Consider the following 12,047-nt stretch of genomic DNA (forward strand, 5'->3'; position numbering starts at 1 on the left):
TTGCACTGCCACAACAGAGACTTTTTGATTGGTTTTAAAATCTCACGAAAGTCTCTCATCCAATCAGAAGAAAAATCAAAATCAATTTAATTGTGATTCGTTCATACACTTTTCCCTGCACTTGATGCCGTTCCTAAAGGTGATCGGCTGTAATCAATTTGGTTTTGGGTTTTTGATACTCAATTGAAAAGAGCTCAACAGGTCTACAATTCAGGGCACAAAATGCAGGAGAAAGTGTACAAGCGAGTCCAGTTACATAATTCAAAGCCAAAGCAAAGGTGAGTTTCAAATAAATGCCCAAGCATCTAATACCAGATAACAGTTATTCTACAAAGGGATATCATTGTGGTAAATAATCTAATTGCAATTTTACATTGAAGACTACAAGTATCTGCAGATGCTATCTAAATGATGGTTGCTGTGTTATTGTCTTGTTTAACACATAATCTGTAACTTTCTCCAGGAGTTCTATGGTGGGGCTTGTGAGAGGAAACTCTGATGACAGTTTCTTTTTCACAATTGGCTTTCTAATGTAATATCTGCAATATTTTAAATAACAATGAGAAAAAGTAGTGGTATAATTACGTTGAGAGTGGAGGTGCGGTGGCCTCACATGGTTAGTGCACTCAATGCCAAATTGAGCAATTCCAGTTCAAGCCCTGGCCGGCGATATTGTGTTGTGTTAGCCTGCAGTACAGGTGGATTAGCGGGCTCTAGCACGATACACGAGCGCACACCAAGCGCGAGAACGAGCACGAAGCACGAGGCAAGATTTTTCTTGCATTGCGCTTTGTGCTCATTCTCACGCTTCACACGCGCTTGTGTATCGCACTAGAGCCCGCTAAGCCACCTGTACTGCAGGCTAGTGTTGTGTTTGTGGACAAGACACTTTACTCTCACAATGCCTCTCTCCACTCAGTTGTGAAATGGGTACGCTGGCAAATTTAATGCTGGGGGTAATGCTGTGATGTACTAACACTGACAGTACCTGAATTCTTCAGCATATCCAACTCGGATCTGATTAGCTACCACTGTGCCATACTCCAGGAAATTCTTGAGCACGTAGAGCTGGCGGTAAAGAAGAACAGCATCGGCTGGAGAGAGATATTTACCAGAAGAGGACACTAAAGAAGTCAACCGCTCCATGACTCGCTCCACGAAAGCTTTCTGGAAATGAAAAGAGAAGAAAATAAAAATTTGACTATTGTAGATACAGTTTTTCTTGCCAATTCCAGGAAATAATTTTTCTCCTTTTGTTTTACATGTAGTCTGTTCACAGACATTCTGTTTTCTATAATATTGTCACAGGTGCTAACAAAATGTAAACCATGGGGATCAAACAAGCATGAATTCAAGGGAATGCAGGGTGACAAAGAAAAAAAACATTATTAATATATTTTGCCCAACTTCCACTTGTTTCTATAATTAGTAGATACAGAAACATGGAAAAGGCTTAGAGTTCGAACTTAAGAAAAACCTCAGTGTTTTGCAATATTATTACGAACTCACTGTTTGTTCTTGAGATTCCACGATCTTCATCAGCCAAAAAATGTTTAGAACATTATCCTCCACTGAGAAGCAATTGGCCTAAAATTGAAAGTTGAACATCAGTCAGCTGTTAAGTTAGTATCAATGGTATCTTGCATGTACATAAACAACAGCCCCCATTTGGTATGAACATATGTCTGGATATTTGTCTGCAAACATTATCTGTTCTGAGAAGAGAACAGTTTTCCCAGAGCAAAGCTTGAGGAAAATGGTGAGCTTCGAGGAACAGATAATGTCCAACATCAAATCAATATCTGACATATTTTCATTCCAATGGAGGCTATTGCGTTCATTATCCTTCAAATATTTATTGCAACACAAAAATTGGGGAATATCACTCATATATTCCCCCGTTATGCTGGGGCATATTCAGTCATGTGGTGTGTTTAGACCAATTATTGGGTGCAATCGAAAATATCTGATGAATTATAAGTTTTAATACATTATATGATTGACTATCTCTGCAAGTCGGCAACACAAGTAAAATCCTGCAATGTGATTGTCTACCTGAGTTCTCAAGTTCTCAAGCTTTTGTCAAGCAGGGATTGATACGCAAATGTGGCAATCACCTTGCTAGTTCAAAATGATTTTTGTACTTTCTTGTATACTCATTCACTCAACTAACCCTGAGAAAAGTGAAGGATTTTAAATTGGACTTACTAAGAACTTGTGGTGTAACAATTAATCGAATTCTCGATTAATTGCGATTATGACCGTTCGCTTCGATTCACAATTCTTTGATTCCATGTTTCGATTTTGGTTCGATTTTTTGCATACCTTTCCCAGAGTACTGCCCTCAGTGAGTTATATTGTGAAATCAGAATCCAGAAGTCTTTAAAATGTGCATTTTTGATTGATGAGTAAAGACGTTTGCAGTTCATGCACCATTTTGTGTTGCATGGTAAAAATGTTGCCCTTCTACCGCCCCTTGAGAATTTCCAAACAAGGCAAACCATGTGCGACATGCTGATTGTATCCTAAAATTGAGGGTTTAGGGCTGTATGTTGTTTACATTGTGTATCATGTTGTAAGAATTAAAAAACATTTAATATATTGCATAATCGAATTGAAATAATAGAAATCGAAAGGTAATAATCAAAATTGAATCGAATCACAAGGAATATGAATCGTTACACCCCTACTACAGTAAGAGCTCAAACTCTAACAGTACATTGTTACACCTTATCTTTCCTTCCCCTTGAATTAAAAATTATACATTCAACTTTTACCCAGATCTTACCTGATGGACAACACAAATCAGTTCAAACAAAAGGGATGTAGCACTGTCCAAAATTTCTTTCAATAATTTATCAGTCTGCAAATAAACAGGAAACAATAGAATGGTGTGAACTCTGGACACCACAGTGCAGTGATAAAGAACCCTCCAAAAAGGTCATGATGAAAGAGTTGTAGCCTGCATTAGTCATTTCATCGTCAGTAAAGAAATTCATGGGCAGAGTTGTTATTAACTAGAATGATATAGGTTTAGGGCTGTGCTTTAGAAGTGCCGGGGGCCATAGGCGACTAACTTTTGCCTTTGGGCAACTGGAAAAACTTACTTTTTTCATACAAGCTAAGTGCTGGGCACTCAGGATTTCATGTTACGAACCTTTGGGCTCCTCGTAATTTTTGTTAGGCCACAGTCTCAACGTTGATAAAAAATGGCCAACACGACAGAGGCAGGATAAAAAATCCAAGTGGTGGTGATGTGGAAAAAATATATATGCAATTGGGTAGATTAAACAGTCAGATTGCATGGATGTCAGTTCACTGAGCTGCACATGGAGCCGAAAAGTAATGATTACCTCTTCATCCCCACCACCAACAATGAACATGCCTCTGTCAGCCCCTGACAACAAGAGCTGTGCTGCAGGGGAGATAGTGGCTGCAGCAGCTTTCTGTGCTGTGGTTAAGGGATGAATCACTATGGTCCTCAGAAGGTCCTTGATTGCCTGCCCCCTGAGAATGAAATAAATATAATTTAATATATTAGCCAGGCGTGAGGTCAACAAGGCTGAATATTGCCAAAGATGCTTTAATTCTTTTGCCTGTTTATGGATATAGACATGTACCAGACACAGACACTGGGTCCACAATCAAGCAAAGAAAATGGCATAAAGGGCACATATCTTGGGAGACAAAGCAGGCAATCCCAATTCAGCAAGAATTAACCTTTGATACATGTAGCAAGATAGGGATTCCACAAGATAGCACTCAATTAATTAAAAGACAGGGATTCGGCAAGATAGTGCAATCTTGCCAGCTTGGGTAGCCAATGACAGATTGAAATGTGCTAACCTTTCTCTTCACTAAATTTTGAACAGACAACATACATGTAACTCCTCAAAGCCAAACAGAGAAACTACACACTCAGACCTCGATCTGTGCAGCTACATGCGTGTCATCAAAAAAACTCTAGAATTCCTCCTTTTGAAACTCAGATGGATGTGAGTGGTTGCGGAAGGAGGGGGAAGATATCCATTTAGTTTGGTTAGGATGCTGGAGAAATAACTTTGTAAACATTGATCTGTAGACAGCATTTCTTTCAAATTAAACACTTTTGCTCAGAGATGCTGCATGCAATAAATGACAGTAACCTTCAACGTCATCTACAATAAACTACTGTATATTACTTAATGACATTGTAGGTAACAGGGCTGTCAATAAGGGCCATAACTGGTAGCCCCTGTTACAAATGAGCATGCTTTATGAGCCCTTGTTGTCAAGGGTGAACTTGGCTGTAGTTGATCTACAATTCATCGTTAAAGTAACAAACATTATTTGTTACGGGTGTGAAGATCAAGGCTACAGGCGAATCAAAACTCAATGACAGCGCTGGGTAAGGTAAACTGCAGACTGTTCAATAAATACAGATAGCTTCATTGCTTGCCGTATCCCTTTGTGCATATTACAGGTAATAATGTGCAAGTACAGGCTGGTGTGCTTTGTCAGTCAGCTTAGAATAAACTACCCTCGAAGAATATACAAAGACTTACTTGTTTGCTTTGATGACCGTCAATCGTGTAGATAAAATGTCAGTCTCACGAAACAGGCATACAAATGTCTGTAATAGTACGACAACATAGCTGTAAAGAAAATATAATTACAACTTAAAAAAATATTACATCAAAAAAAGAATGGTTAACTAACTAAAGATACCAAGATGTTGTGAGATAGATGAATATGTTTGTAGAATGAAGGGTGGTAAGTCCATTTATTATAAATTTATTATATAGACAGGAGTGTTTTACTGGAAAATACACCACTCGAAAAATTCATATGAAACCACATCCAGAACTCGAGTGGCGCATTTTCCATATCCTCACTGGTAAAGACAGCCATGATTTCACTGATATCAAGTTTGTCTCTTAAATTGTACTTAAATTCGTTGGTATATGATCGAAACAAAGGGTTTTCAATAAGTTTTGAAATAGCTGTCTGAGCTAACTAAAGTAGGCGACAAACTGATGAATTTTTTTAATAATTCGAGTGAAAATACAGACAAAGTAGGCGGTGGTAAGAGATGAATTCTGACAAAGTAGGCATCAAATTTCGCTGGTTGCCGGCTTCTAATGAAACCCCTGGAAACATTTTGAGGTCTTCCTTAAAGTCTTCAGCAATGTTTGGAAATCTTCAGAAATTTTCGGAAATGTTCGGTAACGTTCGTGTGACCTTCAGACAAGTTTTGGAGAATCTTCAAAAATTTTTGGAAAGTGGTCGGAAATCTTTGGAAAATCGTCAAATGCCACTCGAACATAAAATTCACATCTTCTCATGACAACATGCTGCAATAGGGGTAAATGTAGTTATAGTCCTTGAGCCTTCATGATTTTAAATAATTATTATCTAATAATCAATACCAACACTTACTCTAGTTCATCTTCTCTGTTGCTTCCTTTCTTTCGAGATGAACGGTTGGATGACTGAGGCATATATCGCTGAAGTTGACCAACCATGAACAGGAAGAGATCTGGGGACTAATTAACACCAAACAATAACATTTCTTCACTTGTAAAAGAGCAACTAAAAATACAATTGAACAATATTTTTTAGAAGTAATTTACAAAACAATTACACTGTCTATATACCTTAATTATATACATAAATTATAGCAATTATTGTTATAATTTATGTGCTATAACATTCTTTTCTCATATGAAGGCTTAATTTGGAGAATTTGCCCAAATGCCTTCACTTTTGTCTAGCAAGTTAAATTTAAAATGGAGCATAACTATCGTTCTTTCTTTTGCTATGGCAAAACGGACCATGAAGCATTTGCATCTGTTCATTGTTGTCGTTTTCTTTTTACCTTCCAGAAATATTTCTTTAGATTAAAGCTCTTTTCTGCTGCTGTAAAAAGTTCCTGAATTAAAACAAAGCTCTTTTCCATGATGTGAGATTGTAAGATTTCTTGCTTCAACTGGTTAAACAAGTGCAATAACTGTGAGCTGAAAAGAAGCAAAAAAAACATTGGTCAACCTGATAGTGCTGAAAGTAGGGTTAAGTTCAGAATGATTTAATTTCTGTGGCTAGTTGAAGCTGATGTCTGTCAATCACCTACTGTACATGTAGGCTCTTGGCAGAAATCTGTTACATGTCCTTGTCATGACATGAAACAGATTTCTGTAAAAACTTTATCTACAACTGCACACCTTTATGTAAAACTTTAATACATACTGCCTACTTGGAAAATTTCTTCGTTCTTTTTGAGATGAACAGTTACTTTTTTTTCATATGGACACAAGGACTGAAAGATTCTTAGACAGAAGTTCTGATACTCCCAAAGATTGCTACATGCAAACTCATCTAGTCTGAAGTGATTCTTGATCACAACTTCAGACTTCAATTGCCCTTTATACTGTGTGTACATGTACAAACAATCAGAGATTTCCTCATGAAATTATGGCTTCAGCTGATACAAAGTAAAACAGCCGTTGTGCATTAAATATTTACAGATTGCTCTCAACACCACACGGCTTGAGAAATTTTCACAGATGTTTGGGAACATAAACATGTGATCACTTTACTTTACTTAACCCTAATGACCAGGTGAAACAGGGGGAGAAAGGGATGGAAAACAAGGATAGAAGGAAGGGGAAGAGAGGAGGAATCATTTCCCCTAACCCTCCTATATTTAAGCCTGCAACGCAGGCTGGTTTTTTTCCCTCTAACTGTATGACTTACTTGTCGACTTTGTTAGAACCTGTGGGTGAAGTAGGTGATGAGCTTCTTTTTCCAAAATGAAGAGTAGATTTCTGCAAGATAAACATTGATCAATATAAAGATGGACAAATTTAAGGATTACTTGTTTATGTAGTCAGATTTCTTGCAAGCAACAACATTGTGGAATTGCAGCTGTTTGTTTACTTGAAAACAAAGATTGATTAAGTCTGAACAAAAATAATAAAAATGGTTTGCTTTAAGACATCTCCCACTGGAAGATACTAACAGTGCGTTTCTTTGGAAAAATATAAAACATCCTTGCCCAGAGTGGATTCTTCGGTTCCTTTGATGCATCTTGGATTCATCTGTTTAGTAAACAAATGCGAAATCCATTTGCGAATTTAACAATCCAATCTTGGATTTTCCCAAAGAAACAGACCCGAAGTCAGGGTTTCAACCTTAATGTATTTTTCCCTTTGTGCACAGCAAACAAATTTAAAAATAACTAACTAAATAAATAATTTAATTAATTTATTAATTAATAAAAATGCAAAAAAATAAATAAGTAGTTATTGACTGTAGTACATTCTTAACCTCTCTCAATTGGACACTTTGGCTGATCGCAAGGGTGCTTACTTATGAAAGGTTTTACTGCACATTATACAGAAAATGAGAAACTTACCAAAATGCAGTTATTCCAAGTGCTTCTAAGATAAATAAACATTGGTGAATTTTCAGTGAGGATGTATAAATTAAGTTCTGTTAATTCAAATCTTTTGGTCACAGAGTCATTCATTTCTTCATCAGAATAATTGTCCAACTCTCCAAGACTCTCCATTGACCCGTTACTGTCACTTCGGTAATGATCTCTGCGAGGTGATGATGCCCTATACGGACCAGAAAAATCAGCAGATCTTTGCCTCTGAAAACTATTTGAAAACTCCAGTTCACTACTACTGGAGCTCCAGTTCAAGTCACATTGCTCATTGTTACTGTTCTGCCTCTTTGGCCGTGGAGATGATGGCTTCTTTCTTCGACGTGCCTGGTCAAGGCTTGCAGCCCTAAGTCTTGTTTTTGAATTAGACTGAGTAACTGGAGATTCATGCCCAGGTGGTGGAGGTGGAAGAGGGCGTCTGCTGACTGGAGAACTAAGGTTTGCTTTCATGTCACCCGTCGATCCTGAATACAATTGTCTATGGTCATCCTTAAGATTTCGAAGATCGGGATCTGATGCACTTAAGTGAAGCCTGTTCGTTTGCACCGCTAGATATCGTGTTGTAGCAGGCTGAGTCTCAACCCTAGCCATTGATGCTTTAGGATGAAGAACTGGTGATTTGCCACCACCTCGTTCAATGGCCTCAAGACTTACAACTGGAGATGTACTGAGGATGGATGCCTGTAGAGCTAACCTTGTGGATGAGCTGTTTTCACTCCTGGGAATGGTCACGGATTGGCTTGATGATGTTTGTTTACTTATCTTCTTATAAACAAGCAGAATATGTTGGTTCTTTGTCTTTAAATCTCCACCGAGAAAATCAGCAACATCATGAATCTGAAAAAAAAAAATTGCACGTGATTACAAACAACTCCAAATGCTTTGAATATCATTACCGAGTGACCAACAGACTTGATTTACATGTATATCTCCCAGGCTCTAATTGTTTGTTTACTGATACATGTACCAAGGTCATGCACATTGTGCAACTACAATTTTTCAACAGAGATATATGTTACTTGCCAGCTGGGAGGTCTGTATAGTGAAAACCTGTGGCCAAGGTCTTCAAAGAGCTGCTCCAGGCTGCAGGCTGAGGGCAGCATTTTCAAGTCCAAGGTCACAGTTTTTCTGTATACAGACCCACCCTACGCCAGTTATTTATTTTTTCCTTAATCTCAATTGTCACTTTTATAATATTTTGTTGCCCTTTTCCACAGACACGTTGCACGCACATTACTGTGACTGATAGATAGGAAAATCCGGACCGCACTACTTAGAACCAATCATATTGCAGGATTCGTTACCGTGTACTCTTAGAAAAAAATAAAATCTGATATTTTGCAGTCACTATGTATACTCTAAAAAAAACATAACACACTATGGCCATGCATTATTCTGCATGGGGTATTACACCAAACACAACTTCTCCTGCCAACACACATCGATACCCAAAACTGACTTGATTGTAAATAGTGATTTTAATTTTGTTTCTTTTTCGGAACAAAGATACTTCAGTTTGACAGATGTGATGATATAATAAAAATCCACGAGGTGTTTCATATTTTAAGTTTTTGCTTTTAAGTGCAAAGCATCTAAAGACGTCATGCGGTATCTATTTTGTTCATTTCCCACGTGACCTAAATGAAAAACAAGCCATTATTTTTGATTAATGAATTCTTAAGACCAGTTTCTTTTGAAATATTGATGATCAAACATTAAAGCCAATATTTCGTAATGGAAATAAGTTAGCAAGACTGAACAAAAAAGTAACTGTGTGAAAAAGCAGATGATAGACTCCAAGAGTTTTGTTTAAATTTTTGTTCCTTTCAAAGCTTGACAGTTAATTTATAACAGAATATTCTCGTAAGTTGCATAAAAGCCGATCACCGTTAATTCCATTATGTTCATAAAATGACCGCCCCGTTTTTCATGCAGTGCTCTCATTTACGCGTAGAAAATTTTTGCGTTGCAAATTCTTTTCAACAGCGAACAATTGAAAACACGGGCATACTAAACTGGGGATTTCGGAACAAAATTTAATGAAACATAATCTCGAAGAACTCTCAAACATTATTCACAGAAGCCAAAATAAGCGAGCGGTGACAGATTAACCGAACAACAGCTAAAGTTAGTTTAAACTTACCAACTCGATCGATGCAACGCAAGCCAAATCCACTTTCAACCTGATATCTTTGGAAGTTCGAGGCGGATTCTCCGTGATATAAAGCAATTCGTCGCCCAGCACCGCAAATTGAAAACTCTTTTTAAAACCATCTGCAACAACTACACAAGGTTCGATCACACGCACTCCTTCGTAGCGATCTTGAGGCAGTACACGCTTCAAAAAGCTGTAAACCTTTTGATGCTTTTGAACTCCTTCCTCTAGACTGGAGCCTGCCATTGTACACACTCAAAAAACGTCAAAATCAGCGGAGAAGTAAGACAGGCATAACAACTTGCCTCCAGCCATAACTTCTCGTCACGCGCGCGCTGTTTCTGTTATGTTTTCCGCCGGTCCAGCCTGCCGCCGGTCCCAATGGAGTGCACGTCATTGTCAGCCGACCAATGGGAAACGGCGATCAATGGATTGAAAAAGCGCGAGGCCGTCGCTCGCGCTAAAGCTTCGTGGCAAAAATCACGAGCATCTTGGTTTCAAGGATACAGGAAAGAAGAAATATTTCTCCGCCAAGCACAGCTTGTGCTCTAACAAACTTGAAACATAATCTTTGATCTAACCTAAAATAATTAATCAAATTCATCTTTTACTTCTTTAACAGCACGTGTGGAGCCGGACACCTGCCGGATCGCCTGTATGTATAGAACACGATATAGAGAGGTACAAATAATAATAACAAGCGGGCCAAAGAATTGCGAAACGGGTGGCAATGCTTTCTCAAGAAAGCATTCAGTCGGCCTCCGTGGGCATATGGTTGTCGGGCCTCGCTCAGCTGTCGATTATTACGGGACATTGCGTGACGAAAACAACCGGAAATTTTCCGGGAGATTTCCGGGAAAAACACCTGAAGTTTGCACACTAATGGATCATTAAGTCCCATTTTGACAAAAGGATTCGTCTTCCCGTTATTTTTACTTATGTGGGGGGAGGGGGTGGAAAAAATAGTAAATGGTAAGAACCAATTTTTTTGCATGAATTGGCCCGATTGAAACGGATTTATTATAGACACGCTTGTATCAAAACCCTCTTTTATGTCGACAGTTGATGAAATCATTCATAATTATATTGACATTCGAAACCAACCGCATGACAAAACAATCCAAAACAATCATATACCAAAAACTGAAAATAATTTACAAAAAATTAAATATCACATCTCAAACAATTTAAAGACACCACCTGGAGTTAATTCACACCAATAAAAAGTAAAGTTTCTACTCTATATTTAAAACGGATGTAAGCAAATCTGATTATTTAGAACAAGTAAAGAACTTAAAGCATAGACAAGCTGTAACTAAACTACGATCAGGCAACCACACACTTAGAATCGAAACTGGACGATACTGTATCCCTAAATTACCCGAATGTCTTAGCATTTGTCAATAGCTGGTTTTCACATGACGTCACTAAAATTCAAACTACAAAACTATTGATCTTCCTGACATTTTACTTAAATGATGTATAAGAGCAGCTAAAAACTAATATTCATACAAATTTTCGCTCCGAATGGGTTCTTGGTTTTGTGATAAACTACGCTTCAATTTCTACGCTTTTGCGTGACGCGGGATTTACATGACGGCCTAGAGAGCTGTCATGATGGTTAAAAAAGTGACTTATTTCGGGGAACTTGGCTATCTGAAAAGTTCATCTCTTAGAAAAAGTATTATTTTAACGTTTTAGAGTTCCTCGAGGGATAAATTCACGCTTTTGTAGCAAAACTCAGTGACAGATGTTTCTGTTCGTTTTCGGCCGCCATGTTGGTGCCCTTATGGATGGGCACCAGCATGGCGTCTCCATACAAATCTCTATAAATTTGGGTACAAAATTTCTCCGCATATCTCGCATAAGAAAAATTGCTGTGACCAGGATTTTGGCGAGAGTATTTGCATATTTACCTTCTTTCATTTCCCAGATTCTGGACTTTATCTATTGACCGGTTTTGATTTTTATTTTGATCTATTTTGAATTGCGTGACACTGAAAACCAGCAATACTGCCGCTCTAACCAACTTGACGACGAAAACCATTTCTTATTTCATTGTGATCGTTATAAAACTATTGGGCAACAAATAACAAGTGACATTGTACTAAAATACCCATCAGTCGATCTTTTGAACAATACCGATAAAACTCTATTCCTATTTAATAATGTTGATTCGTTTATTTTTAAGAAACTAGGTTATTTTGTATATAAAGCATTGCATATAAGAGAAAGTTGTAATCCTATTTAATTTAATGTGATTAGTGGTATTGTTATCTTTAATTTCTTTCTTTTTATATATTTTATATATTGTTATTTAAGGTAATACCACCATATATAAGGGGATACCAATAAATTGTTGCTGTCGTATCCAGGGAATCTCTTCTTCCCGCCTGGTAGACCGAGTCCCTTATAAACCCCAGTTCAGTCATGAATGTACCTGCCTAGTGCTAGTTGGAGCTGTAA

At 37.7% G+C, this 12,047-nt stretch overlaps 1 protein-coding gene across 1 annotated transcript; it reads right to left on the reverse strand.

Annotated features, from left to right (window-relative positions):
• Positions 1 to 207: 207 nt before the first annotated feature.
• LOC145460489 (uncharacterized protein C12orf56-like) lies at positions 208 to 10,532 on the reverse strand. The gene is made up of 11 exons (XM_081445326.1): positions 9,570 to 10,532; positions 7,394 to 8,263; positions 6,733 to 6,803; positions 5,858 to 5,996; positions 5,419 to 5,525; positions 4,545 to 4,634; positions 3,354 to 3,507; positions 2,789 to 2,863; positions 1,510 to 1,587; positions 989 to 1,167; positions 208 to 539 (listed from the first exon to the last, which is right to left on the reverse strand). Exons 1-11 carry the CDS (start codon positions 9,825 to 9,827, stop codon positions 401 to 403), a joined length of 2,160 nt encoding a protein of 719 aa, XP_081301452.1. The 5' UTR covers positions 9,828 to 10,532; the 3' UTR covers positions 208 to 400.
• Positions 10,533 to 12,047: the final 1,515 nt, after the last annotated feature.

The sequence above is a fragment of the Orbicella franksi genome, chromosome 11 (genome assembly GCF_964199315.1).
Source record: "Orbicella franksi chromosome 11, jaOrbFran1.1, whole genome shotgun sequence".
Taxonomy (NCBI): Eukaryota; Metazoa; Cnidaria; class Anthozoa; order Scleractinia; family Merulinidae; genus Orbicella; species Orbicella franksi.

Coding starts and splice junctions, on each gene's coding strand:
- LOC145460489 (XM_081445326.1), bottom strand. CDS start 9,827: ATGGCAGGCTCCAGTCTAGAGGAAGGAGTTCAAAAGCATCAAAAGGTT. Junction 2,864..3,353: donor TTGGTGGTGGGGATGAAGAG/GTAATCATTACT, acceptor GTTTATTTGCAG/ACTGATAAATTATTGAAAGA. Junction 1,168..1,509: donor TGGAATCTCAAGAACAAACA/GTGAGTTCGTAA, acceptor TTTCATTTCCAG/AAAGCTTTCGTGGAGCGAGT.